General features: G+C 59.8%; 1 protein-coding gene across 2 annotated transcripts in view; it reads left to right on the top strand.

The window, feature by feature from the left end:
- Nucleotides 1-27,423, top strand: part of MYO7B (myosin VIIB) — a gene marked incomplete at its 5' end in the record, with an annotated part of 71,870 nt that extends 44,447 nt beyond the window's left edge. Inside the window, 26 exons of one of the 2 annotated variants that reach the window (XM_079923614.1) lie at nucleotides 478-687; nucleotides 822-989; nucleotides 3,963-4,040; nucleotides 4,189-4,316; nucleotides 8,380-8,506; nucleotides 10,583-10,702; nucleotides 11,085-11,258; nucleotides 11,847-12,074; nucleotides 13,354-13,521; nucleotides 16,601-16,718; nucleotides 16,806-16,932; nucleotides 17,991-18,169; nucleotides 19,146-19,327; nucleotides 20,148-20,278; nucleotides 20,596-20,766; nucleotides 20,922-21,065; nucleotides 21,582-21,737; nucleotides 22,597-22,702; nucleotides 23,487-23,600; nucleotides 23,826-23,913; nucleotides 24,918-25,024; nucleotides 25,518-25,703; nucleotides 25,930-26,046; nucleotides 26,264-26,347; nucleotides 26,532-26,651; nucleotides 27,063-27,423. In XM_079923614.1, coding sequence (XP_079779740.1) covers nucleotides 478-687; nucleotides 822-989; nucleotides 3,963-4,040; nucleotides 4,189-4,316; nucleotides 8,380-8,506; nucleotides 10,583-10,702; nucleotides 11,085-11,258; nucleotides 11,847-12,074; nucleotides 13,354-13,521; nucleotides 16,601-16,718; nucleotides 16,806-16,932; nucleotides 17,991-18,169; nucleotides 19,146-19,327; nucleotides 20,148-20,278; nucleotides 20,596-20,766; nucleotides 20,922-21,065; nucleotides 21,582-21,737; nucleotides 22,597-22,702; nucleotides 23,487-23,600; nucleotides 23,826-23,913; nucleotides 24,918-25,024; nucleotides 25,518-25,703; nucleotides 25,930-26,046; nucleotides 26,264-26,347; nucleotides 26,532-26,651; nucleotides 27,063-27,164 — 3,633 coding nt within the window. In that variant the 3' untranslated portion in view covers nucleotides 27,165-27,423. The remainder of the gene's footprint in view (nucleotides 1-477; nucleotides 688-821; nucleotides 990-3,962; nucleotides 4,041-4,188; nucleotides 4,317-8,379; nucleotides 8,507-10,582; nucleotides 10,703-11,084; nucleotides 11,259-11,846; nucleotides 12,075-13,353; nucleotides 13,522-16,600; nucleotides 16,719-16,805; nucleotides 16,933-17,990; nucleotides 18,170-19,145; nucleotides 19,328-20,147; nucleotides 20,279-20,595; nucleotides 20,767-20,921; nucleotides 21,066-21,581; nucleotides 21,738-22,596; nucleotides 22,703-23,486; nucleotides 23,601-23,825; nucleotides 23,914-24,917; nucleotides 25,025-25,517; nucleotides 25,704-25,929; nucleotides 26,047-26,263; nucleotides 26,348-26,531; nucleotides 26,652-27,062) is intronic. The other variant, XM_079923615.1, reaches the window with a different exon arrangement.
- Nucleotides 27,424-27,662: the final 239 nt, after the last annotated feature.

Genomic DNA, 27,662 nt, shown 5'->3' with positions numbered 1-27,662 from the left:
GCTCCGGAGCTGTCCCGTTGACTCGCACCGCATCTTGCTCTGGGCCAGTGACCTAGGGGCCCCCCAAGGTGCTCCTGCCTCCCCCTCCCCCCGCCCAGGCTCCCCCCCCACCAAAACAAATCATCTGTGCAGTGCGGCCAGCCCGGCCCCCCTCCACTGGAGGAGCATTTGACAGAAGCAAGCAGGAAGCGGGTGGGGAGTGGGGGGTGTCTGGAGAGCCCAGGTCTGCAGGCAGAGGGTGCCAGATACCTGGGGCTTTCACACCGAGGCCTGCCCAGCACCCGGCAGCCCACCAGGGGCCCACCGAGGGTGAGGGTCGGGGAGGTCCCCAACACAAGGGGCAGTGGATAATTCTGCACCCCGTCAATAACCAGACAGACCCTTCTTGGGGCTCCCTGGCCCCCAAAGATGCACACGCTGCCAGGTCACATCTGAAAGGACAGCAGACCCTTGTCCCTCTCTCTCACTGGCACCCAGGATCTGGAAGAGAGGACCCAGCAGCTACCCGAGGTTGACCTGGACACGGTCCCCATGATGGAGGAGCCCGAGGAGGACGCAGATGGCCTGGCCGAGTACACCTTCCCCAAGTTCGCCGTGACCTACTTTCAGAAATCAGCCAGCCACACCCACATCCGGCGGCCCCTCCGATACCCTCTGCTTTACCACGAGGAGGATGCCGACTGCTCGGTACCTGGTTCTCTGGTTTCTAGTGGCTCAGGCCTCCCCCTGGTTCAGCGGGAACCAGGCACGGACGGGGTTCTGTGGGCTCCCCGCTGCGTGGAGCTGGCTTCCAGCTGGGCACTCTGTCCCCGTCTCCCCAGGCCGCCCTGGCTGTGTGGAACATCATCCTGAGGTTCATGGGTGACATCCCGGAGCCCGTGCTCTTTGCCAGGAACACCCTGCGTGGTGGCTCGGTGATGCCGCAGACCCATGACACCCCGGGCAGGGAGAGTGGCGCCCAGCCTCCGGCACACGGCGGATCCACACAGGTGCGCAGTGGGCGGGGGCACAAAGGGCGTACTCCCTTCCGGGGTCCCCAGGCCCCGGAAGCTGGACTGGAAGGGGGAGGCAAGACGTGGAGTGAGCATCGCCTGCTGGACCCAGGGGCCCCCGAGGCTTTTCAGTCTTGAATGGCGCTCAGGAACTCATGAGTCAGGCATCACACCCAGGACTTTGTGAATTCATCCAGTCATCATAGGAGAAGATCTCCCAGGCTCTGAACACTGGGCTTGACCTGAACATTGGACAGTAATACTAACAACAGATGTTATTACTGACTGGCGACGTGCTATGTGCCAGTTGCTTGTCTTCAGTTAATTTCCAGTGGAGCCATCCCTACAAGGTAGGGATCATTAAGTTTATTGTAGCCAGAGAAACTGAGAAGTGAAGCGACTTGCCCCAGATCACAGTGAATACGTGTGACACAGCTGGGCTTTGAATCCATTCTGCTGAATTCAGAGACCAAATTCCTTACCCATGTTCTGCCCTGTCCTCTGATGGAAGGTTAATTCACATCCATGTTTGGTCAGGAGTCCTTCCTAAAGCCCTGGTTTCATGATGTCATCTTAGTGGAATTAACCAAAATAGTCCAAAGGAATGACACAGCAGCGATAGCACTCGGGCCCACCAGCATTAGGAGTCCCACGATTGCCTCTGATTCTGACACCAATTCCAATGTATGTGGACTTTTCCCCACGCCAAGACTTCTCAGTACCAGCTGGGTGTCGTACAATTCAACTCAATCCTGACACTATCTGTCTGGAGATAGCGTCTGATTCCACAGATGAAGGGCTCCATCCTTCAAGATGAGCCCTGCTTCAGCACAAGTCCAGATTGTTCCTCATTTGCTGACCCACTGGCTATAATCAGAGGTTCCCACGACACCCTCCTTGGGTTTAATTTGCGAGAGTGGCTCAGAGAATTCGGAGCAATATTTTACTTACTACATTACTGGTTTATTATAAAAGGATACAACTCAGAACAGCCAGATGGGAGAGAGGCATAGGGCATGGTGTGGGGAAAGATTAAGACGCTTCTATGGGGAATTCCCAGGTGGTCCAGTGGTTAGGACTCCATACTTTCACTGCCGAGGGCCTGGGTTCAATCGCTGGTCGGGAAACTAAGATCCCACAAGCCACCTGGTGCAGCCAAAAAATAAATAATAAATAATAGGAAAAAAAAAGCAGCTTCCATGTCCTCTCCAGGCACCACTCTCGCTAAATCTCCAAGTGGTCACCAACCTGGAAGCTCTCTGAACCCTGTTCTTTTGGGGTTTTCCGCAGGCCTCATTACATAGATACGATGGATGAAATCATTGGCCACTGAGCCAGCTGAACTCAATCTCCCGCCCTTCCCCCCTCCCCTTGTCCCCTGGCAACCAGACCCACCCTTAGGTGCTTTCCAAAAGTCACCTCATTAACATAAAAAGACACCTTTATCATAGGAAATTCCAAGGGTTTTAGGAGCTCTGTGCCAGTAATGGGGACAAAGACCAAATACATATTTCTTATTAGAAATCACAATATCACAGTGCCCCATACCTCAGCTCAGATAGCTGTGAGGTCCTGTGTGCAGACCAACTGCATAGACGTCTAAGGGAGTCTGCAGCCTGGCATCACGTGGCCAGATCTGGTCCAGGGGTTACATGGAAGTTGCCCAAACTCAAGCCCTGACTCCCTGACCTCTAGAGATGTGGGCTCTGCAGAGTGTAATAGTCATTCATTGCTGTGTAACAAATTACCCCCTAAATTTGACAGCTTGAAACAGCCCACATTCGTTATCTCAGACAGTTTTTGAGGGTCAGGAACAGCTTAGCTGGTTAGTTCGGGCTCAAGGTCTCTGGTGAGGTTGCAGTCAAGCTGTCATCTCCAAGCTCGACTAGGGCTATGGGATCTGCTTCCAAATGGCTCCCTCACATAGCTGCTGGCAGGAGACCTCAGCTCTGGCCACCTGGGCCTCTCCGTGGTGCTGCCCGAGTGTTCTCACATATGCTTCCTCCACAATGAGTGACCTCAGAGAGACAACAGGAAGGAAGCTTCAATGCCTGCATGCCACGGTGGGTGAGAATGTCAGGAGGCAAGGGCCACTGGGGGCCACCTTGGAGGCTGGCCACCTCTCAGGGAGGGGATGCTGGGAGGTGGTCCAGCCACTGGCACCTCTGGAAGGTGAGCACAGGGAGGACTGGCTTCCCAGAGGTCAGATCTCGAATGTTCCTTCCTGCACACTTATTAAGCACCCACTGTGTGCCCCCCGAGGAGGAGCAGTGGGCTGAGTGAGCCTTGCCCACCCTCGCCCGCCAGCCTACCATGTTTTATGTTTGTCCCCTGTGTGGCAAACCAGTTTTAGCCCAGCCAGAAGCTGGTGCCCAGCCCTGGACCCGGTCCCACATTGAGCTCTAATTTTGGCAGGAACTTCTCATGACACCATCAGGACAGGGTGTGACCCCTGCCTAAGGAGACCAGCAGATCACGATGGCTGGGGGCAGACCCCTCCCCACCCAGACCAGGCCCCGCAGCTTAGAATCTTCTCATCTCTGGGAAAGCCCTACCTTGCAGTGGGTGGAGTGTATTCCAATTCATCCACCAAATTGTCACAGAGAATGACCATAGCCTGGGGCTGTCCTGGGCACCTGGGCTCAGACCCAGCCCGCTTGGCTGGCGAGAGGTCCAAGCTTTGGAATCAGGACAGTCCTGAGCCCTCCCAGAGGGCGGGTGACTGGCCGAGCAGCTTTTGTCCAGTTTCTCACTTTCCCTCGCCTGTTTCCTCACTCAGCTGTGAGGATGGCAATGCACACCTGTCAGTGTTGCACAGCTCGGTCAAGATGAGGGGCTGCTCGGCGCTTTGTCAATCGGCTGGGAAATGGCTGGGGGATCTGGAGACTAGCCCCACCCTAGGCACTGTTGGGTCAGATTGGGAGGTGCTACCCCAGCTCACCATCCCTCAAGAACTGTCTCCATCCACAGAGGCCCAACCTCAGGGACAGAGGGACCAAGGACATCTCCTCCATGAAGCTGAAGCAGTCCTCCAGGGTCACGGGCCAGGTGAGCCCAGGGACAGGGGACCTGGGCCTGTTCCCAGCTCTGCCGCCCGCTGGCTGGCCTGCGGCAGCATTCCAGGCTTCCGCCCGGTTTCCTCCTTTGCAAATGGGAAGAATCTCAGCTGTCCTGACTGCCGCCTTTGGGTTTCAAGGTGGCCAGCCAGCTGAATATCAGGGAAGAGGCATTTGATCCTGACGAACCCATCTCAGACCGACCCATGTCCAATCTGGAGAAAGTGCAGTTCATTGTGGGTTATGCCATCCTGCGGCCCAGCCTCAGGTCAGTCCCCACCCCCATCGCACCCCATTCAGAACATGGGACCCCTCATTGGCTCTCAGCCCATGGCTGCAGCCCTGTCCTGCTCCCTACCCTGGGGCCTGCAGCCTGGGTCTCAGGACAGCAGACGTTATCATCAAGGGTTCTCTGTTTGCTCTGGGTTAAAACCCCTGGATGAAACCCAGTTTTAGGAAGACAGATTCATCATGGGCTGGTGATTCATTTGATAACCAGCTTTAATGCAAGTCCATTTAAATGGGCAAGTCCCTCATTTATGTTATATATATTTTACTTTATATACAATTTGCTTTACAGGAATTGTGTTTTTATAGAAATTTAAAGAACCATGTATACTGCTTTCAGGGACAGACTACTGTATCTCAAGGGTTCACATATTTTAAGTTATTATTTTTAACCAAATTGGGGGAATTTGGGGCATTATTTCTTCAAATGTTTTTTTCTACTTCATTCTCTCTCTCTTTTCCTTTGAACTCTAATTAAACCTATGGAAGACTTTTATATTATCCCTCACATCCCTGAGGGTCTGTTCATCCCTGCTTTCTTTTTTTCTCTTCTGTTCTTCAGATTGGATAGTTTCTATTAATCTATCTTCACATTCACTGATTTTTCTTTGGTCTTCCCCAGTCTGCTATTATACCCATCCAACATTTTTTTTAAATTTCAGATGTTATATTTTTCAATTCTAGAGTTTGCAATTGGTTCTTTTTTATAGTTTCTGTTTCTCTGCCAAGATATCCTGTTTGTTCATTCACTATGAGCATAGTGTCCTTTACATCTTTGAGCACAGTTATGGTAGTTTTTAAACCTTTTCTGATAAATCCAATATCTGGTTCATCTTGGGGCCAGTTTCCACTGATTGCCTTTTCTCTTGAGAATGGTCATGTTTTCCTGTTTCCTCATATGTCCAGTACCTGACTGTTATTTTCTCAGAAATCTAGTACTTTGGGGTTGTATCCTAGACATTTGGGGATGATATGCTTAGAGACTCTGGAATCTGTTGTATTCCTTCAGAGAGTGTTGACTTTTCATTTTGGCAGACAAGTAACTTGGGTGGATTCAAACTCTGCCTCCCTTTGGTGAGCAGCACCTGGAAACCCTGTTCAGTTATTTTAGCCTTTGCTGGACTACCTGGAGTCTTCCCCACACATGTGTAGATCAAGGGTGAGCCAGAGATTCAGAAAGATTTTATATGCAAAATGTAAGGCTCCTCTTCTTTGGCTGTCTTCATTACAGGATTTCTCTTTTCACTTTCAACTGCTGTGGGTACCCAAACTCTGTCTTCTGGTTCTTCAAGCCAGTAAGACTAGCGTTTTAGCTGCCTGCATGACACTAACATGGCAACTCTTCCAACTTAGTTGGTTCTACTGGTAATTCTCTCATGGTTAGTCCTCACTGGCCACCACACCCTCCAACATGGCAGACCCATATAAGATGATTGTGGGTTCTTCAGATACCCTGTAGGCACTTCCGCACAGTCCTGACCCCAGCTGGGGCCATCACTGTCTCAGGGATCCCTTGAGGTTCTCTGTCATCTCTAGACCCTAATGGAACATACCACAGCCTCTTAACCACTGGGACCCTCTGGAACGATGGTTGGCCTGCTTGTGTGGATCCCAGCAAGATGCCTGAAGCTCAGCTCCTTCCATGGCCTCCTCTTGGTCAACCGACACCCATCCACGCTTGCCCCACCAAACTGTACAAGTGCAGTTCTCAGCTCTTGACTATTCTTTCTCCATCTTGCCCATCAAGGGTGGCTTAGACTTCTCTAGCAGGAAGCAGACACTAGTCTCTTGTTCATGGAGACCCCCAACTTGTATCTCCAGGGGACACAAACGAAGCACTCTCAAGAGCTCTGTCGTCATGCCCCGTTCCAGTACCCTGGGGTGGTCCAATGGGCTGCTGGGGCTCATCATGCCTCAGATGGGGAGTGAGATGGGTCCCGTCTCTAGCAGACAGTCTCCATCTCCATTAGCAGTTCTCCTGGGTCCCCCCTCACTCCCCCTCGCTTAGATGTAGTGAAGATGAGCCAGAGATCTCTCTACTCCCATGAAGTCGCTTCCAGGAATCACCTTTCAAATTTCTCACCTTCCTTTATGCAGGCTGGAGATGGCGTGTGGCTGGACTGGTTCTGCCATCTTTTAGTAAATCCTACAAGAGAGTATCTCTTTAGAATATTGAGTATTATCATCTGTTTATCCTTGGCTTTGGAGTCTTAGCCAAATTCCAAGACAAAGCAAATGGCCCACTTCACATCCAGCCACACGTTTGATAAATGTTTATTAAGTACCTGCTCAGGGCCAGGCCCTGGCCTGTGGGCTGGGGATGTAGAGATGAAGGCAACGTGTCTCTGTCCTCAAGGAGCCCATCCTTCAGTTGGGGAGCATGGGAGGACCCACAGACCCACAATAACTGCCTGTGCTAAGGTGGTGATCCAGTGGGGGCACCGAAAAAGAGTAGGGCCAGGTAGGGTGGGAAGGAGGAGGGGTGTTCGCTAGACAGAGGGAGAGGGTGATCAGGGCCACAGAGTTCTGAAACAGCCTGAGGGTCTGGAATTCCGGATGATTTGTCCCAGCTGGGGCCCGGAGTTTGAATTCAATCCTTAGAGCACAGGGAAAAGCTTTAAGAGAAGACCATGATCATAGATGACTTCCAGAAAGATCTTCCTGGCAATGACATGGAGAGATGGAGCCTGGGGGTGGGAGGCCAGGAGAGGGCTGCTGCAGAGCTGATGAGGGAGCCCAGGGAGCAGAAGTAGAGAGCAGGGGACAGAGAAATTTTCCAGGAGACAGATAGTAGGATGTGGTGGCTGGTGGGTGGAGTCTGGGGTGGCCCCCAGATTTCCCATCTGGGAGAGTGGTTGATGGCAGTGCCTGCAGAGGCTGCAGAAGGAGGAGGTCTGCTGGGACTGACTGTACTGGCCCAGGAAAGCTGGCCGTGCACATCTCCTCTGAACTCTGTGGTCAGCAACGTGACATTGGTAGCTTGAAATCAGCACTGGTGGGAATATTTACACCACAAAAATTGGCAAATGCAATGAATTTCAGGGCTCTTTCCCCCAGAAGAGTTGGTTGTTAAACATTTAGGAGCATACCGCTGTGTAATTAGGGGAAAGATGCTGGTCTCTGGATGTGTGAGGTTGGAGAGGCTAATGTGACACTTTTATAAGTTGATAGAGGCTTGAGTCAGCAGGGAAGAGTGGAGGAAAGCCCCTTCCCCAAGAGGACACAGAGAAGAGAGGCTCATGAGCCTGTGGGAATGGGAACTGATCAGGAGGTGAGGAGTTGAGGGGTTCTCCCTTGAAGTCCCCACTCTCCTCCCTGCAGTGGCGGGGTGGGGGGTGCTGCATTCAGGGGAAGGGGGAGGACCTCTAGGCAGAGGGAAAGGTTTGAAATAACTGTGAGGTTGGGGAAAGGAACAGATCAGATTGGGCTGATCTACTAGGAGCAGGGCTTTGGCTGGAGACCCCTCGGCCCTCCCTGTAGCTGTGACCCACAGCTGGAGGGTCAAGGTGCTGTGAGCAGAGTGGGTGAGGGCGGGAGCAAAGGCCCAAGGGGCCGAGATGACTGACTGAGAGGACAGAGGGCTGAGGTCTTGGGAAGACAGGAAACAAGGGCTATCAGGAACGGGGGTGCAGAGGGACTTCCCTGGTGGTCCAGTGGTTAAGACTCCACGCTCCCAATGCAGGGGGCCCGGGTTCGATCCCTGCTCAGGAACTAGGTTCCGTGTGCCGCAACTAAGACGCAGCACAGCCAAATAAATAAATAAATATTAAGGGGAAAGAAAAAAGGAGTGGGGCTACAGAGCCCACTGGGGAGACATTGGAGGGAGCACAGTCCTGGGAGATGACAGGGTCCACGGTGGGCCTGGATGTGAGGAGGTGAGGGTGTGCAGCAAAAGCAATTGGAGGCGAGGAGGCTGGAGGTCCCCCTGCAGACATGTCTGCCCCTAGGGGTGCAGAAGGAGCTGTGTGCCCCTGTGCCCCGTTCTCCTCTTCTCCCCCAGAGCCAGCCCCCTGCCTGGCCTCCCAGCGCTCCGTGTCTTTTAGGGACGAGATTTACTGCCAGATCTGCAAGCAGCTCTCGGAGAACTACAAAACAAGCAGCCTGGCCCGGGGCTGGATCCTGCTTGGCCTGTGCCTGGGCTGCTTCCCGCCCTCCGAAAGGTTCATGAAGGTGGGAAGGGCCGGGGGCAGGGGCTGAAGGCGGGGGCAGCACGGGTGGGCCCGGGGCCCTGGAGCAGGTCCAGACATCCTGACGCATGCATGGCCCAGGTCTCCTGCTACTGCAGGCCAGGATGGGTATCAGTGCCTGGGCTTCTTTGAGGCTCAGTTTCCCGTCTGCAAAAAAGGATGCTCCTTCCAACCTCTAATCAGGATCTGCAGAGTCATCTTACCTGGGCTCAGTCACCAGGAGACAATGAGACAATCAATGGGTGCAGTGGGCATTGAAAAGGCAAAGGGGTCTGAGGAGTGAGCACCAACCAGAGATTGGCTGCAGCATCTCTCTCTAGGCCTTAGAACTAACAAGGGAGGTGCTTTCAAGTGTTGGAGGCCCCAGCCTTTGCTACTCTAATATACCTTTTGGTTCTGATGATAAAAGTAATATGTAGGGGGCTTCCCTGGTGGCGCAGTGGTTGAGAGTCCACCTGCCGATGCAGGGGACACGGGTTCGTGCCCCGGTCCGGGAAGATCCCACGTGCCGCGGAGCGGCTGGGCCCGTGAGCCATGGCCGCTGAGCCTGCGCGTCCAGAGCCTGTGCTCCGCAATGGCAGAGGCCACAACAGTGAGAGGCCCACGTACCGCAAAAAAAAAAAAAAAAAAAAAAAAAAAAAAATGTGTAATATGTAGGATATGAAGAAAATCTAGAAAGAAAATAAAAGTCATCCCCACACCCAGAGGTAACTTCCATTACAATTCCTGGCCTTTTGTGGTGTGATAGGGTCATACTTGGAATCACATAGAAAACAATATCACTAGCTCTTGTCCCTTCAGGGACAGCAGGAAGTGTGGTCACCCTGGCCATCTGCCCTAGGCCCTGGGCCACCCTTGACACCAGTAAACCCTTGCAGGCTGCATCTCCTCAAAGAATCTCTCTGAGAGACAAAAAAGTTTTCAATGCCTTGTTTCAGCATCCTATCAAACATATTTTGAACATCGGCTCTCCTGCAGCTTTCACTTATCTTATGTGTCTTCTCGTGTCATAAACTGTTCCCAAATGGCAGTGCTAATGCCATCTGTTAGTGCTGTCCCAGCGCGTATTTCACTCATTGATGGACATTTAGGATCCATCTTCCAATTGCCCATCACCATAAACACCACTATGATTAAAAACTATAGGGACTTCCCTGGTGGCACAGTGGTTAAGAATCCGCCTGCCAAAGCTGGGGACATGGGTTCGAGCCCTGGTCCGGGAAGATCCCACATGCCGCGGAGCAGCTAAGCCCCTGCGCCACAACTACTGAGCCTGTGCTCTAGAGACAGCAAACCACAGCTACTGAGCCCACGCACCACAACTACTGAAGCCCATGCGCCCTAGAGCCCATGCGGCACAACTACTGAGCCTGCATGCCACAGCTCCTGCAACCCGCATGCACTAGGGCCTGCGTGCCATGACTACTGAGCCCACGTGCTGCAACTACTGAAGCCCGCGTGCCTAGATCCCGTGCTCTGCAACAAGAGAAGCCACCGCAATGAGAAGCCCGCGCATCGCAACGAAGTGTAGCCCCTGCTCGCCACAACTAGAGAAAGCCCACGTACAGCAACGAAGACCCAATGCAGCCAAAAGACTAAATAAATTTAAAAAATGAAAAGCAAAAAACCTATATATCTCCCTTTATCATAGGTTTGAATTATTAAGTCGAAGAGTATGTACATTTTTAAACTATGTACTATTTAAAACATATTGACAAATGACTCCTCAGAAATGCCGTGCAATTGATATTTCTTCTCACAGTGTGAACGCCCCATGTCAATGCACCTTTGCCAACACTATTATCATTTTTATTTTCATTTAAAAATTTTTTCCAGTTTTACTGAAATATAATTGACATATAACATTGTTCAAGTGTAGGGTGTACAGTGTAGTGATTTTAGATAGGTGTGTATTGCAGAATGATTGCCAAGTAAGGTTAGTTAACACATCCAACATCCATAGTTACAATTAGTATCACAGTTTCTAGAATCTGGACAGTAAATAGAAAGTGTCCTCTATTCTAAGTGTCTTCGTCCCCTTCCCTTTCTCGCCCACCAGTATCTGCTGAACTTCATTGGTCAAGGGCCAGTCGGCTACGGGCCCTTCTGTGCTGAGCGCCTGAGACGCACCTGTGCCAACGGGGTGCGCACGGAGCCGCCCTCCTGGCTGGAGCTGCAGGTAGGGGCGAGAGACGGTCCATGTGGGGTGGTGCCAGCCGTCATGGCTCTTCCAGCTCATGGGGCTGCCGGCAGGAAGTGTGCACTCTAGGCCCGTCCACCGCCTTCTGTGCCTGTGGTCCCTGGGCGCGGCCCTGGCCCAGTCTGTCAGTTCAGTAGCAGATGCCGGTTGGCCAGGACTTTTGTTAACTCCCTGCCGAACCGGGTGGGGCTTCAGAAGGCTCCTCCCCCTGGAACCCACAGGGATGAGCCAGCAGGGGCAGCGTGTTGAGAAGAGGGGATGGTGGACCGGCCTCCCATCCCAGGGTTCCGGGAGCACCAGCGCCGGCAGCTGAGTCCAGGAGCCTCCCGGGTAGAGGACCTGAGTCTTCGTCTGTCCCCAGGCTGTCAAGTCCAAGAAGCGCGTCCCGATCCATGTGACCTTGGCGACTGGAGAGAGCCTGACCGTCTCGGTGGACTCAGCCTCGACGTCTCGGGAAGTCTGCCTGCACATCGCCCACAAGCAGGGCCTCAGCGACCACGTGGGCTTTTCCCTGCAGGTTGCCGTGTACGACAAGGTACTGGCCAGGGGGTCCCATCCACCACCCGCCTATCAGCCTAGCCACCGCTCGCCTTGCCGGCTGCCAAACAGATACGAACACAAACTCCCGCTCACAGACATGCCTCCTAACCAGGCAACGTGCCCTCCTGCCCCAACACTCATGCGCTCAGCCCAGTGGCTGTACCTCGGCCCCAGACGGTGTCACAGGCACACTGGTAGGTCCCCCCCCACATCCTGCTCCAAGCCCCCCACGCTGGGAGCTCAGACTCCCATGTAGCAGTGCGGAGGTCACACCAGCACTGCCCCACCTGAACCCCACATCGTCGCCCCCCCAGATGCCCTGATGCCCATGCCCACAGCCTCAGACCGAGACGTGCTCACGCCAACCAACCAATCAGTGTTCCGACCCCATCACGTGGGCATGTGCCGCCTGTGGGCGGGGCGGGCAGGGGGACAGTGTTGGGGGGGTGATTGACAGTCCACGCCACGTGGGGAGGAGTCCCTCGGGCGTCCAGCGGGCTCTTGTCCTCCGTGTGCCAAGGGCAGGTGGGGCAGCCTGACATGCAGCAGTCACTCACCCCTGCCGCCCCGATTCTGGCCTCAGTTCTGGTCCCTGGGCAGCGGGCGCGACCACGTGATGGACGCCGTGGCCCAGTGTGAGCAGCTGGCTCGGGAGAGGGGCGAGAGCGAGCGCCAGACGCCCTGGCGCCTCTACTTCCGGAAGGAGTTCTTCACCCCGTGGCATGACTCCCGGGAGGACCCGGTCAGCACCCGCCTCATTTACCACCAAGTCCTCCACGGAGTCCGGTCCGGCGAGTACAGCTTCGAGAAGGTGAGGGGACCGCGGCCGTCAGGGCCCTGAAGACCCACCCATCAGACAGCCTGAGGAAGCGCCCTGTTCCAGCGCAGGGGTGGCGGAGACAGAGCAAGGGCAGCTGGGCTGCGGCCACCAGGGATGGCCGTGGGGAGCTGGAGGGCAGGCGGCCAGGGGAGAGGAGCGGGCCCGGGGGTGCGTCCGCCAGTGCAGGTCCCTGGGCCCCTCTGGGCGCAGCTGTCCCTGCCCGGCCGCCTCCATCTCTTCCCTCAGCCATAGGTTTGCTCAAGCCGCTGGGGTTTGGGGCACCTGCAGCAGGTGGGGAAGCCCTCCCATCAGCCCCGAGCCCACCTGGCCTCACCACGGCAGCTGCTTATGGGGCAGCAGGGCCTGGGGGTCAAGAACATGGCCTTGGAGCCCCAGCACTTGAGTTCAGGTCCCACCTGTGCCTCTTCCTGGCAGTGTGACCTTGGAACTTCAGGTCACCTCTCTGAGCCTCTGGCCCTCACCTGGAAAGTGCAGAGCCACCTGAGCTTTCTGTATGTTTGTGAGACTCGAGGGAAGGGAGCTTGTGCACCGGAAGCCCTAGGGCAGCACTGCACCTGTTCGGTGGGTGCAGACCTCCCGGGCCTGAATCAGAGGATGTTGCCCTGGGGGGTCAGAGGCAGCCATGGCAGCCCTGGAGGCCTGCCTGGAATGGGGCAGTGGGCAGGGAGAGTCAGGGGTGAGGGGAAAAGGGGGCCCGGAGGGCAGGCAGCTGGGTGGCCGGGCAAGGTTCTGGTCTCCCGGGAAGCCAGGATCCCTGCTCTGTGCTGTGCATGCTGGGGTCTTACACAGGCTTCCACCCACATGAGCCCTGCAGAGGCCGTACAGGGGTGGCCACTGGTCACCTTTGCTCAGTGAGGACTGGGGGAGACAGGGTGAAGGCCTCGCCCACACTCACCCCACTCAGACAGCAGTGTTTGGGGCTCCACCCAGGCCTCAGAGCTCCCTCCCACACATTCTCTGGCTCCGGCGGGCTGAGAGAGGGGCACAGGGGATCCCCCCTTGTCCTCAGGCAGAGGCCCCGCAGGGCTCAGGCCAAGGCTGCCGGGAGGTCCCTGCCTGCCAGCCGGAGCCCAGCCCGCGTCGGGGCCCAGTCGGGGCCCGCGGAGGTTCTGCTGTGTTGGGGGAGGGGCAGGTCCTGCCTAGCGGAGGTGGCTGGTCACCTCTGCTGCGCCGGGGCGAGAGCGTCCTGGGGGAGGGTGGGCTCTCAACGCCCCCCCTCCCCCCGCTGTGTGTCCCCCGGGCTGTGCAGGAGAAAGAGCTGGTGCAACTGCTGGCCCAGTGCTGCGCCGTGCAGCTCGGCGCCTCGGTGAGGAGCCAGGCCGTCCAGGAGCTGCTGCCCAGCTGTGTCCCCCCCAAGCTCTACAGGACCAAGCCCCCAGAGAAGTGGGCCAGCCTGGTCACCGCCGCCCTCGCCGAGGTCAGCTCCCCAGAGCCTGTGCACTCGGGCTGTGCAGCTCTTTATGGGGGCCCTGGGGGCCCTGGGGTGTGTAGAGCGGGTGGAGACCCCGTGACGAGTCCCCACTCATGGGGGGTTGGGAGACTAACTTGCCGCTCAGCAGAGCCCTGTCTCTTCAGGTTTAAAGAGTCTCGCTCAGGTCCACTCCCTCTGACAGGCCCGTTCCGTCTTCCCTCCTCCTTCCACGGTGGCATCCTGCCATAGGTCAGGGCAGCTCAGCCCTGCACTGGTCTCCACTGCAGGGTCGGGCTGGGCCCTGGCCTTCTGGCGCGGGAGGGCATCCCCAGCTGCTGACCGCGAACGCGCCCTTGCCTCGGCACCAGTCCCGCCCTGTGAGGCCCCATCCTGGCCCCAAGCCTTACGGTGTCCCCTTGCTGGGCCCTGTGTGCCCGGGGCTGGCTCTGGACAGCAGGGAGGGCTGCCCCTCTTCTACCCCTGCTTGGTCAGCCCGCACCAAGTGCAGGCGGCTCCCAGAGGCTCACAGCCTCGTCCCCTAGCCTCTACCTGCACCTCCCAACACCCACTCATGTTCTCGGGATCACCTGCACCAGCGGAGGTTTCTGCTTCTCCTAAACTTCCACCCCAAGAAGGGACAAAGACAGGCTGCCTGATTCAGTCCCCCTGTCTCTCTTCCCCTCCCCACAGGGCTGTCCCAAACCCGGCCCTCTGTCAGAGCCTCCTTCCTCATAGGGTGCTTTGCTCTGCAGCGTGGCCTGAGGGTGCAAAGGCATCTCTGAGGACCTGGCTGGCTGGTGCAGCTGCTGCAGGAGAGCTGTGCACGGAGGGTTACTGAGGATACAAGCCTTTGGTTAATGCCTCCCCTGCATTAACTTGCACTGGGGGCCAAGAAAGAACACGACAAGCAGTGGGAAATACGAAGGCAACATGGCGCTTGTCTGTCAGGGTTGAGAGCCCAGTGGCAGGGGGATAAGCCCCGGGGGAGTGGCAGCAGGGGCCATCCGAGTGCGGAGAAGGGCAGGGAGGATGACCAAGCAACACGCTTTCCATTCTGGCAACACAGAAGGAGGTGCTCAAAGTGGGTCCGTAGACAAGGGTCCTGTACGCCTGCGGCAGGGGATGCAGCTTGGTCTTTCCTGCTCTTCGGGTGTCACAGTGCACAGCCCTTAGGAAAGGCTCTAAGAAGTCCTGCAGGACAGAAGCCTGATTGTCTTACCCACTGTTCCCCGCACAAGCTTGACCGCATATGCTCTGTTCCACAAGGCAGTGGCTAGCATCCCTTGGGGACAATCCTTGAACGGGAATTTGGGGAAGCAAACCCTGTTGGTTGTTCCTGTTGTTTCCCAGCCTGAGTGGATGTGTTTACAGGGGAGAGACCATGGACGTTTTAGGGCTAGTACGAGACGGAGGGGAACGAGAGATGCACACAACCCCAGATGAACATGAGTGAGAAGTGGCTTCGTAATTTGGGAAGGGGGAGTTGGGGTGAGAGTAAAGAATTAGGAAATTCACACCACACTTTTTCCAAAGTGGACATAGTTTCACTGATTTTTTTCCATTAAACACTTAAAACCTGGGCATTACCAAATAAACCAGAAAATACAGACAAATACAAAAACAACAGGGAAATCACCAATAATGTCACATCAAAGAGCTCATCCCTCTTAAGCTTGTGACGTGTGTCCTTCTAGACTGCCTTATTCACATGTACACAATGGAGACATGCATATGATTGGAGTGAGAGAAACACGCCTTTTTTTTTTTGGCTGTGTTGGGTCTTCGTTGCTGCACATGGGCTTTCTCTAGTTACGGCGAGCGGGGGCTACTCTTCCTTGCAGTGCGCAGGCTTCTCATTGCGGTGGCTTCTCTTGTTGCGGAGCACGGGCTCTAGGCACGCGGGCTTCAGTAGTTGTGGCACACGGGCTTAGTAGCTGCGGCTCACGGGCTTTAGAGCGCAGGCTCAGTAGTTGTGGCACACAGGCATAGTTGCTCCGAGGCATGTGGGATCTTCCCGGACCAGGGCTCGAACCCGTGTCCCCTGCATTGACAGGCGGATTCTTAACCACTGCACCACTAGGGAAGCCCAAAACATACCTTTTTAAAAAATAAAAATAGGATTATCATTAGATAACTTTAAAACATGCTTCTTTACTTCACTTAATAGTTTGCGGCCCTACTTCTGTGTCACTCAATACCGATCTCTCTGTTTTGAAGGGCTGCATAGTACTGTATTCATGAGTTATAATTCACTTTACTGATTCCTACTGATGAATGGTAAGGTCATGCCCCATGTTTCACTGTTAAAACAGCAAGGTGAACCTCTTTGTAGATACACCTTTTCTATGTTTGCCAGTTATTTCATCAGGATCGATTTCTAGAAAAGGGATTTCGGAGCGTGTGACTGTTCTAAAATTCCTGACACCCGTCGCATACTGCCAGGTCTCAGGTGGGATGTATCAGCTGACACCCCCAGTCCAGTACCTGAATGTTACCCAACCACCTTTTAAAGTAGGAACCAGAGAAATAACATTTTATTCAACAAATTAACAAGAAAGCTCAGTTGGATGTTACAGGCAGCGATGAGCACAGAGCAGTGAGATGGGGAGAGGAAAGGGTGAAGGTGGGGGAAAGCCGAGGACCCTGAAAGACGCCTCCCGAATGTGCAGACGAAGAGCTCCGTGGAAGAGAGGCAGAGGGGCACCAGCAACACACAGACACACACACCGTGGCTGGCCTTGGGCACGGGGCAACATGCAGCCCCTTGAGGCCAGTGTTGGCGAGAGACGGGGGCCTGCAGACAGGGGCCCGCAGACACCTGCACGTGACCCTCACAGGCTTCCAGGCTGAGGCAGGAGCCTGGCCCTACAGCCTCTGGAGCTCTGATGCTGAGGAGGGGAAAGCCTCCCTTCCTTCTCAAGACCGCCCGCCAGAGCCTCCCACCCAGCCCTCGCCGGCACTGGCCTGCCTTTAGGCAGAGGCTTCCCAGAATGATCCAGCAAATGAGCACCCTGGGCGCTGGGTGAGCAGTTAGGTGGGGGATGATGAGCGATGGAGGTGACACGTCACCGTGTCCTCCGAGCAGGCACCATACACCCAGAAGCAGACGACGCCGCTGGCCGTGCAAGAGCAGGTGGTGAACACCGCCTGCCTGAAGTGGCCGCTGCTCTTCTCCCGGCTATTTGAAGTCACCACACTCTCAGGTAACGGTGTCTGACCGGGTACGAGGGTGCCGCTGGGCCCACACCTCGGGCCAGCCCAGGCTTCACACTTCTGTCTCCTTCCGCCAGGCCCCCGACTGCCCAAGACTCAGCTGATCTTGGCTGTTAACTGGAAGGGGCTGTACTTCCTGGACCAGAAGGAGAAGGTGCTCCTAGAACTCTCTTTCCTGGAGGTCATAAGCCTGATCACCAACAGGTGGGTGCCCTGAGGGAAGAGGCCCCAGATCTCTCTCTCCCCACAACCTCAGCCCTTGGGGGCTCCAGGAGAGACAGGGAGAGGAGGAGGGACATCGTCCCTGGGAGCCCGGCTGGCTCATACCACGTCACACGCGTGGTGTGATGGCCGCTGGATCGGGACCCACCTTCCACTGTCCCAGGGCCAGCACTGTGCACATCACGCATTGCCTTCTCAGGCTTCCTTTAGAACGCAGCCCCCCTGGAAAGGGGCACATAAGCTTGCAGCCTCCAGGCTGTACGTTCACTTACAGGCTCCTTCCCTTCTCACGGGGCGGGGGAAGCACTCACTCGGAGGTACCAGCCGTCTGGGAGAGGGAGCGAGGGACAGGGCTGCGTGTGCAGGGCACACAGCAGCAGGAGGGCGGCCTTGCACGCCTGCTGGGACCTCGGATGCCCTGTCCCTGCGCTCTCCACGGCTCTCACCTTCTGAGAAGGCCTCCATGCCCTTCGGGAAGGCCTGCTTGTGCCCTGCCAGAGCCCCTGTTTGGTTAAAGCACAGCCCGGTGTGGCCACTGTGGTCAATACCAGTGTGTGCAGGGCGCAGGCTGGCCACCACTTACTGAGGCTGACCGTGCTGGGTGCTCTCTGCCATGCCAGTAAGTCCCCCCAGCACCCCCAGTCTGCAGATAAATAAGCGGAAGCACATAGAGGCTGGGTAGCTCGCCCAAGCTCACCCAGGCTGGCGCTCCATCTCAGCGCCACCGTTCTTTGCGGTGGCCCTCCACGCTGGCCACCACCTTGCCTGCCCGGAGCTGACCCCACAGACTGGGGCTCAGTACCACCACTGCGTTTGGAGCCCATGGGAGCCTAAGCTCTGGCCCACCTGCCCACACACACAGCGGGGCCTGGGACCGGGGCAGACCTGCTCTCAGCCCCTGGCCCTGCCATGGCTCTGGACTCGATGCTCGGTTTCTTCATCTGTAACTCAGGCGGGTCACCCCGCCCAGGCTGTCGAGGGGCTGACCCAGGGGGAGGGTGGAGTAGACCTCTGGTCACATTGCCCCCTTTCCCCCTCAGGGAGGCCCAGGGTGGGCAGAGGCTGGTGCTCTTGACACTGCACGAAGAGGAGTTCAAGTTCAGGTCCCCCAGCAGCAGGGCCATCGCCGAGCTGGTGGCCATGTTTCTGGAGGGCTTGAAGGAGAGGTCCGTGTTCGCCATGGCCCTGCAGGACAGGAAGGCCACAGATACCCAGCCAGGTGGGGAGGGGACCCGGTGAAGGTGGGTGGCTTGCTCGTGCAAGGTCCCAGTGGTGACGTGGCAGGCGGGGCACAAGGACTCGAGCAGAGAGAGGGAGAGAGGCCACCAAGCCCTCGGGGGGCAGCGGTAGGCAAGGCCTTCCCACGTGCAAGATGAGGAGACTCCAGGAGGGGTCTCAAACCCTCCGAAGTGAAGTGCGCTGAAGGCTGTCCTCGTGCTGGAAGCGTGGGGAGGGCCAGCGCCCTCACCTGCAGAGAACAGCTGGGCCACCCGCCCGTGCCTTGCATACCATCCCCACAGCTGCCCTGTTGTCCCATTTTACAGGCAAGGACTGGAGGCTCAGAGAAGGGACACAACTTGTCCAGGGCCACACAGCTCAGGAGGGGGGTTGGGGGCGGGGTGAGCCCGGGCAGTCGAGTCCTCGGCCACGGCTTCCCTGAGCACGGCTGGAAATCAGGCTTCAGGAGGGAGGTAGCAGGGGAGGGCTGTGCACAGGGTCTTAAGTGCAGTAAGAAACGTCAGCGGAAGCTTTGCCCCTGGGGCCCATTCCATCCTCACAACAGCCCCAGGAGGGAGGGATGACTTTCTTCATTTTACAGTTGAGGAAACAGGCTCAGAGAGGTCACCCAGCTCCCGGGCAGGCTTGGTGACCGCCAGCTGGTATTCTGTTCCCTTGGTCCACCTGCCTCCCGGCTTGCGAGCCATCTCCTTGTCAGGCGTCTGAGCAGGTCTCCCCAGCTCCTGCCACCCCAGGCTCTGTGCCTGTCCAGGCCCCCTGAGGGCCAGAGCTCTGGGAATCCCACCACCAGCTCACTGTCAGGGTGGCCTTGGGCCCACTGCTCTGCATCTGCGTTTCCCCACCGGTCAAAGGAGATGGCCCACAGGGTGCCAGCCCAGCCTGTGGCCTCCGCTGAGCCCTTGGGAAACGGCATCTTCTCTGCCCCGTGTGTGTGTCCGTGTGACCTGGATTTGTAGAGGATGCTGCCCTCCTGCCCTTCAAGAAGGGGGACTTGCTGATCCTGACAGAGAAGCAGGGGCTGCTGACCTCTGAGAACTGGACCCTGGCCCAGAATGACAGGACCAAGAAGACGGGGCTGGTGCCCACGGCCTGCGTCTACACCATCCCAACGGTCACCAAGCCCTCGGCAGAGCTGCTGGTAACTCATGCTCCCCTGCCCTCAGCTGGGTACCCGTGGGCACCTGGGGAAGTGGCCGAGATGCCCGGCCTGGGGTCCTAGCTGAGGGGCCCGGGACCCACCTCACGGATCCCGGGCAATCACGTCAGCTCTGCCGGCCCCATCGTCCTTCTGGGGTGACGGAGAGGCAGGAAGTGCTTGTGCAGTGAGTGCCTGGTGCAGCGCTCGGCATTTAGTAGGTGCTCAATCAGTGGGCATTCCTTCCACCCCTCCCACCAGGGACTGTCCTGGGGATGCATCCGTCCTCGTCTCAGCCACATTTAAACCCTGACCCGGGGGGCCACCCCACCCCGGCGCCCAAGACCAGCCCCCCAGGGGGACAGGACAGACAGGCCTTCCAGCGTGCATGTATTGAGCGCCAACTGCGTGCCCCTCGCCTGCAGTACAGGATTGAACACAGTAGTGTCCCCGCCCTCAAGGAGCACTGGGACGAATGACGACTTGATGGCAAGCGAACGGAGTGCCACCAAGGAGGAGTACCTGTTGTTATGGGAGCAGATCCTAGGGCGGGGGTCTGCCCTGTCTGGGAAGCCATCCCTGAGGGACTGGCACTTGTGCTGAGGCCGGAAGCAGTGGGCCTGAGAGCCCGCTTAAGGGAAGGGAAACAGGCTCAGAGACACTGAGTCACTGATCCTGGGTCACACAGCAGGTGACACAAGAAGGGTAGACCCAGGCCTATCCAGCCCCGTGGTCCGGCCCCTCCCGAGTCTCTGAGGCAACTAGGCTAGGAGGAGCTAGTGGGCAGGGGCTCCTGGACACCCACAGACCCGTGCCCTCACAGAGCTTGCTGGCCATGCCACCAGAGAAGCGGAAGCTGGCAGCCCAGGAGGGGCGGCCCGCAGAGCCGGCCCCCGAGGAGCAGCCTGAGGAGAAGCTGCACACCTTGGAGGAATTCTCCTATGAGTTTTTTAGGTGACTGCCCTGCCCACCCCCAGAACCCACCCCAAGCAGCCTCGCTCTCCGCTCCCCGGGGGCTGGAGGCCATGAAAGCAGGTGCGCTGCCTGCCTGGCCTCTCTGGGCAGGGAGGGGACCCTCTGACCCTCCCCCCACCACCCCGTTTCTGAGCTGAGAGCTGTGGGCACAGAGGGCATCCCCGTGGAGACCTGCACCGGAGCCCGGGGCTCTCTTGCCACTTTGTGCGTGGGGCTCATGGTGGGGAGGGGACAGAGAGGGGCACGGGCAGAGGAGGCGTGAGGAGGGCCCTCACCCCCGCCTCGATCCCTGACAGGGTCCCGGAGAAGGAGACGGTCAGCAGAGCCGTGCTGCCCCTGGCCCGGCCCCGGGGCCGCCTGTGGGCCCACTCAGCCGAGCCGCTGCGGCAGCCTCTGCTCCGGCGCGTCCACGCCGACGCCGAGCTGCGGGATGTCGCCTGTCGGATCTTCATTGATATCCTTTCCCGGCCAGCCTGCCCCAGCCCCGCAGCCCGCCCGCCAGGGGGCCGGATCTCCCAGGGCACAGCGCTGCCCCGGGGTCCGCGCGGGCCTAGGCTCGGGGGTCAGCGGTGACAGGCAGCCCCGCCGGCGCATTCTCCTTGACGGCTGCACCCGTCCTCAGGTACATGGGCGACTACCCCTCTCGGAAGGCCTGGACCTCCCTGGAGCTCACCGACCAGATCTTCTCGGCGGCCCTGCAGGAGGCGGCCCTGCAGGACGAGGTTTACTGCCAGATCCTGAAGCAGCTGACGCACAACACCAACAGGTCTGCGGGGACCAGGGAGGGGCAGAGGGCACCGCACGCGCGGGTTGCCATGCCCAGGGCCCCCTCAGGCCTCGCCCCAGCCCCCGAGGCTGTGTCCACTGTCAGAGGGGGAGGCGGCCCCTCATAAGGGCGACCCTCGCAGTAACGGTGGGAAGGTTGGGACCCGGTGTGTCCCTGACTTCCTGGGCTGGCCAGAGCCGGGGGTGGGGGTGGGGGAGGCAGACCTGCCCTGGGCCCTGCCTCTCCCCCTCTCTCCTTTGTCTCCTGGGCAGGCCCTAGCCTCTCTAAACCTCAGCGCCCTACTCCACAAAATGGGCACGATAGCATCCCCTCCCCTTCTCGTGGGCAGGGAAGCCGGTGGCATTGGCAGCAGGGCAGCGGCTGCCTTGCCCAGGGCCTCAGGCAGGCCTCAGCTCATAGCATAAATCCTACAAAGCCCCATCTCCCCGAGGTGCCTGGCTGGCCCGGGCTTCCGGGAGGGGGCCCTCCCGGGCTGACCGGCACTTCCATCTGCAGGCACAGCGAGGAGCGGGGCTGGCAGCTGCTGTGGCTCTGCACCGGCCTCTTCCCGCCTGGCAAGGCGCTGCTGCCCCACGCCCAGAAATTCATAGACACGCGGAGAAGGAAGGTGCTGGCCCCCGACTGCAGCCGCCGCATCCAGAGGGTCCTGAGGTGAGCCTGACAGCTCCGAGGCCCCCGGGAATGTCGGCTTGGGGATGCCGGGGGGCCCCGCAGGTCCTCCAGGCGCTCATGGTCCAGTGCGGACACCCGCCAGTGGAGCCAGACTCGGCTTCCTTTCTAGAAGCTGGTGTCAGTTTGTGGAGGCGGGACCAGGTCCCAGCAGCCGGGGAGGAAGATGGAGAGTGAGGCCCCAGAGGGTTGCAGGGTGGCCAGGCTGGTCAGTGGAGGTTTCTGGCCATGAGCTCCTCCTGCCCCTGTGGCTGCCTGTCCAGGGCAGAGAAGGAACTACCCTGAGGCCAGAGGAGGACCTTGATGTCCCCAGCCACCTGTGTGTCCCCCTAGCCCAGCCCACAGTAGTTGAGCTCAGACCCATCCCTGCCAGCCCATCCTGCAGTTCTTCCCTGGCTCTGCCTGCCCTCCAGCCCTGGCTTGGTCTCCTGTGTCTATGCAAGAGGGTGGGGTGACCTGGTGAGCAGACGTGACAGTGAGTGGCAGCCTGGGTCGCAGTGGGGAAGGTGGGTGTCCCCATCCCCAACCCCCTGCCCAGCTGTGTGGGAATGAGAACATGACTCACCCTGCCTACTGGTGCCGGGCCCAGGACCCCTGGCCAGCCTGGGTCCCTTCCCCATGTGTGTCCTCAGAACCTCGGGGCACCTGGGAGTGAGGCCAGGCTGGCCACTGCTGCCTCCTCTAGGCCATGTGCCCAGCACCGCAGGCAGGGCAGCCCCCCAGAACGGCGGTGGTCTCGGGGTTGGCTTCTGTTTTGTGCCTGGCACAGAGCTTAGCTTAGAGGCTGGGCCCAGGTGAGGGTGTCGGGTGGCATGTGCAGCACGTGCACTGTCTGCTCCAGGACGGGGCCCCGGAAGCAGCCCCCGCACCAGGTGGAGGTGGAGGCCATGGAGCAGAACGTCTCCCGCATGTGCCACAAGATCTGCTTGCCCAACAACACGAGCGAGGTGAGGCCCTGCGCCCCCCGGGGACCCGCAGCTGGAGCAAGGTCCCTCCCCACGGGGGTCACCCGAGGAGAGCCGGGAGACACCGCCCGACACGGCTGTTTCCAATATAGAGTGGATGGTCTCCCCTTCAGCGCTCTCCTAGCCCTGCCCCGTCTCCCCCGAAACTACCGCTTCGCCCCACCCCAGTCCCCATGAGCATGAACTGAGTGCTGGGCGCCCTCAGGTGCTCCGGGCCACACAGGGGAGGGATGGGCCCCGCGGAGGCTGGAGTGCAGTCGGGAGTCTGGACGTCCCAAAGGTGTGGGGGGCATTCCAGGCTGGGCACAAGGGAGAAGAGGCCACAGGGCTGGGGGCCCCTCAGGCTTCCGACCCAGCCCCGGGACATGGTGAGCAAGGGCCGCCATGGGGTGCCTGCGGACAGACCCCAGTCGGCCTCTGGGGACGGCGGAGGGGACAGGTGGGAGGCGGGAGACCCTCGGCCAAGGGGCAGCAGTGGAGCGAGGGCGCCCTCACAGCCCTCCCCAAGCGGACTGTGGCCTTGACGAAGTTCCCGCAGTCTGGCTGCAGGCTCTCAGAGCAAGTTCAAAAGGCTGGGACTCTTGGGACCCCAAGACAGCGCGCCCTGTGACCCAACAGCGCATACATCCGGCCAGGTTTCCAGAGGGGGAGTCTTGCCCTTCTCAGGACAGGGCAGGCGCGACCCCAGCCCCAGTCAGCAGGCTGTTGAGGGTCACCCCGGCCCGAGCCGCGTCCTGAGACGTTCCCCTGCCCCCTCTCTGCCCAGATGGTGCAGGTGGGCACCAACACCCGGGTGCGGGAGGTGTGCGACAGCATCGCCGCCCGGCTACAGCTCGCCTCCTGGGAGGGCTGCAGCCTCTTCATCAAGATCGCGGACAAGGTGCGCGGCCCAGCAGGCCAGGGGCCTGGAGGGAGGGCGGGCGGGCGGGCGGGCGGAGGTCTCCCACGTGCGCTGGGCCAGGCCCCCCGCGGCACACAGGGTGAAGGGACGTAGGCAGGAGGGGTCGGAGCCCCAGTGCGGCACCTAGCCTCCCAGGCCAGAGATGGGTCCCTGGATGCCGCACACCTGCATGCCTCCCTGTGCCCTCCTCTCCACCCGGCCCAGGTCATCAGCCAGAAGGAGGGAGACTTCTTCTTTGACTCCTTGAGGCAGGTGGCCGACTGGGTGAAGAAGAACAAGCCCCAGAAGGAAGGTGAGGGGAGGGCTCTGTGGGGCAGGCTGGGGCCAGGAAGGAGGGGAGGGGCCGGGAGGTAGGGGTGGGGCGGGGAAGGAGGGGAGCGGCGGGGCCGGCAAAGAGGGGAGGGGCGGGGAAGGAGGTGTGGGGCAGGCAAGGAGGGGAAGGGCGGGGAAGGAGGGGAGGGGCCGGCAAGGAGGGGTGGGGACGGGAAGGAGGAGTGGGACGGGGAAAGAAGGGAGGGGCGGGGAAGGAGGGGAGGGGCGGGAAAGGAGGGGTGGGGCCGGGAGGGAGGGGAGGGGCCGGGAAGGAGGGGTGGGGCCGGGAAGGAGGGGTGGGGCCGGGAAGGAGGGGAGGGGCCGGGAAGGAGGAGTGGGGCGGGGAAGGAAGGGAGGGGCAGGGAAGTAGGGGTGGGGCCGGGAAGGAGGGGTGGGGCCGGGAAGGAGGGGAGGGGCCGGGAAGGGGAGGGGCCGGGAGGCCGGGAAGGAGAGGTGGGGCGGGGAAGGGGCGTTGCAGGGATGTGAGGCGGGGCAGGGCTTGTCTGACTCCTGGGCCAGGGTCAGGCGGCTCCCCGGGCCACTCCTGCATGGCTATGCCCATTCATTTATTCATTTATTCTCATTCCCCTTCATGTTCCCTGGGTCATGGGTAGGCCAGGCCTGGGGCCAGGCGGTCAGGCCCTGCCCCTGGAGCTCTCCCAACTCCGGCAGGGGCCGGGCATGCGGCAGGCCTAGAACACATGGCGGGACTGCGGGGTGATGGAGGGTGCATGGGGGCAGAGAGGGCGGAACGGGGCCTGACCCCACGGGGAGATCCGCGAATGCTGCTGGAAGAGGGGGCTTCCACACTCATCTTGAGGGATGAGGAAGAGCTGGGGCCCAGGGAGGAAGAGGCATGGAGGCTGTCCAGCTGGGGAGGCCGCAGTAACAAACAGCGGCGATGCGAGGGGCCAAGGGGCAGGGTGCGGGGGTGGCGGGCAGCGCCCCGGGCCTGGCTTGGTGCTCACTGCCGCCTCTATCCAGGGGCTGCTGTGACGCTCTCCTACCAGGTGTACTTCATGCGGAAACTGTGGCTCAGCGTGGCCCCAGGGAGAGATGTGAAGGCAGACACCATACTCCATTACCATCAGGTACCCGGGCCGCCCCTCCAGGTGGGCGCCCCTCCTGGGGCCACCCTCGCTCCAGCCCACACCTGCCCTGAGAGTGGAGCTCAGCCGCCTCGCCCCTGGGCACCCAGCTCCCGCCCAGGGCCTCACTGTGGGCTCGCCGCGCCCCTGAGGGTTCTGGAGCCAGGAGCAGAAGGACAGCGGCGTCTGGAGACAGCGGCCGCACCATCACCTGCAGCATGCCTGCCTGCCTGCCTGCCGGGGCGGGGAGGTGCGCAGAGGGTCCTGCAGCCCGTGGAGCACTGGCCCTTGCCCTGAAGGGGTAGAGCAGGCCTCGGCCTCCACGGCAAGACAGCAGGGAGCCCTGCCTCCATTCAGTGGCCTTCCCTCTGCTGGACACCTTACCCTGATGACCTTAGCTTTTTGCAGCCTCGGTTTCCTGGATGGGGGCGGGCTACTACATGAGCATGAAGCCGGGCGTGGCTGCAGCCTGAAGTCCAGTTTGTCCTTCACCCAGGAGCTGCCCAAGTACCTGCGTGGGTTCCACAAGTGCTCACAGGAGGATGCCGTCCACCTGGCAGGCCTCATCTACAAGGCCCAGTTTGGCAATGACCGGTCCCAGTTAGCTAGCATGCCCAAGGTCCTGAGAGAACTCGTGCCTGAGAACCTCACACGTCTGATGTCCTCAGAGGAATGGAAGAAGGTCTTTGGCAGGGGCTGGGGAGGGGCCCCTCGGCTGCTGTCCCCACAGGGACCCCGCCCAGGTGCCACCGTGGGGGGTGGCCTGGGTCCGCTGTAGCACCTTCCCCGCGCTGTCCACGGCCTCAGGCAGTAGCTGCCGCTCTGGGCCAGGACCTCGGGGCCTTGTGTGGCAGCCCGGTCGGGCAGTGGCCTCCACTCAGGCCCTCACTAGCCCTTGCTTCCCCCAGCGCATCCTCCTGGCCTGTGACAAGCACAGGGACATGACAGTGGAGGAGACCAAGGTGGCCTTCCTGAAGTGGATCTGCCGGTGGCCCACCTTCGGGTCTGCCTTCTTCGAGGTGAAGGTAGGCCGCGCCCCAAGCCCGGCCATCCTGGCCACGCAGGCCCCGCCCGGCTCTGGCCCCAGCAGCCTGAGCTTCTCCCCAAATCACGCCACGGGCAGGGCCAGCGGCCAGGTCTGGGGGAGCAAGTGTGCACGTGTGTGCGTGCGTGCGTCTCGGGGAGGGGCCGCCTGGCCTCCCAGGCTGGGCTGTGATCACTGTGACCCCCCTCCCTCCCCAGCAAACCTCGGAGCCCTCCTACCCGGACATCATCCTCATCGCCATCAACCGGCACGGGGTTCTGCTCATCCACCCCAAGACCAAGGTAGTGGCAGGACCCCGGGGACTGCGCCAGGGTCCTTGGGCCCCTGCGCAGCTGGGGCTGCCCTCCTGGGCTCCCACACATGGCCCCATGGGCTCTGGAGGACCCCGGGCAGCAGCTCAGACTCAGGGCCCCTGGGCCGTCTGGGCTTTGATTGGCTTCTACCCGCCGCCCACTGTGCCCCCAGGACCTGCTCACCACCTACCCCTTCACCAAGATTGCCAGCTGGAGCAGCGGCAGTACTTACTTCCACATGGTGCTGGGGAGCCTGGGCCGGGGCAGCCGCCTGCTGTGTGAGACCTCTCTGGTGAGCCCGAGGCCCGGGGGCCTTCTCCCAGCCCAGACACGAGGGACCCAGAGGCTCCGGACACTGGGTTTCCCCGACCCTGACCCAACCCCCTGGCCACCAGGCGAGTTGCTCCCTGGGAGGACGTGGCCCCCATGCCTGGGGTGGGCAGGCCAGGCTGGGCCAGCAGAGGAAGGAGGTGCAGCTCAGGAAGGGCTTGGCGTGTCACCCAGGGGGGCAACAAGGCCTGGCAGGGGGGCCTGTGGTCCCAGGGAGGGAAGGGGACTCGGGGCCCAGCCGCAGGAGCCCTGTTTCTCTCTTCACGCCCTGCCCGGTGTGTCACTGAGGCAGAGGTTGGGCCCCGCAAGCTCTGGCCCAAGCCCCGCTTAGCTGTACCCCTCAGACTCCGACCCCACCCTTCCCCCCGTCCAGGGCTACAAGATGGACGACCTGCTGACCTCGTACGTGCAGCAGCTGCTGAGCACCGTGAACAAGCAGCGGGAGCCCCGGACCTCAGTCCCGGCCAGTCCCTAGCAGCGGGGCCTCGTGCCCATTCAGCCTCCCTCTGCAATCGGGGGGTCCTGGCAGTACTTCCCGAGGACCTGCCCTCTGGTGGCAGCCTTTCAAGTCACCCTCTCCCCAGAACCCCCAGCACCACCACCCTGTGGCACCCCAGGGCCCCCCCCACCGGGTGCTGACTCTGAGGGCCAAAGGGCAGGGCCGGGACTGGCAGGCCTCCAGGCCGACGGACGGATGGCGGGGAGGACTCCCCCCCAGGAATGTTCAATAAAAGTTCCGCAGAACAGTGGGGAGTGTGTCAGCGAGAGACGAGGGTCGGGTTGGGGCTCGGGTGGGCAGCAGGTCCAGCAAAGGCTTCCTTCCAGAGAAAGCAAAAAGCACTGCGGCCCGTCCAGGCCCAGCAAAGGACAGCTCTGTCCTCATGGTGTGACTTCCTTCGTGTCTCCCTCCTCCCTTTCCTTCCACCCCCACCCCTTCCCTTCCTCCGCCTCAGACTGCAGAGACGCTTTCTAC

This window comes from Stenella coeruleoalba (assembly GCF_951394435.1).
Source record: "Stenella coeruleoalba genome assembly, chromosome: 6".
Lineage (NCBI taxonomy): Eukaryota > Metazoa > Chordata > Mammalia > Artiodactyla > Delphinidae > Stenella > Stenella coeruleoalba.
This window is presented reverse-complemented; position numbering and strand designations above follow the sequence as displayed.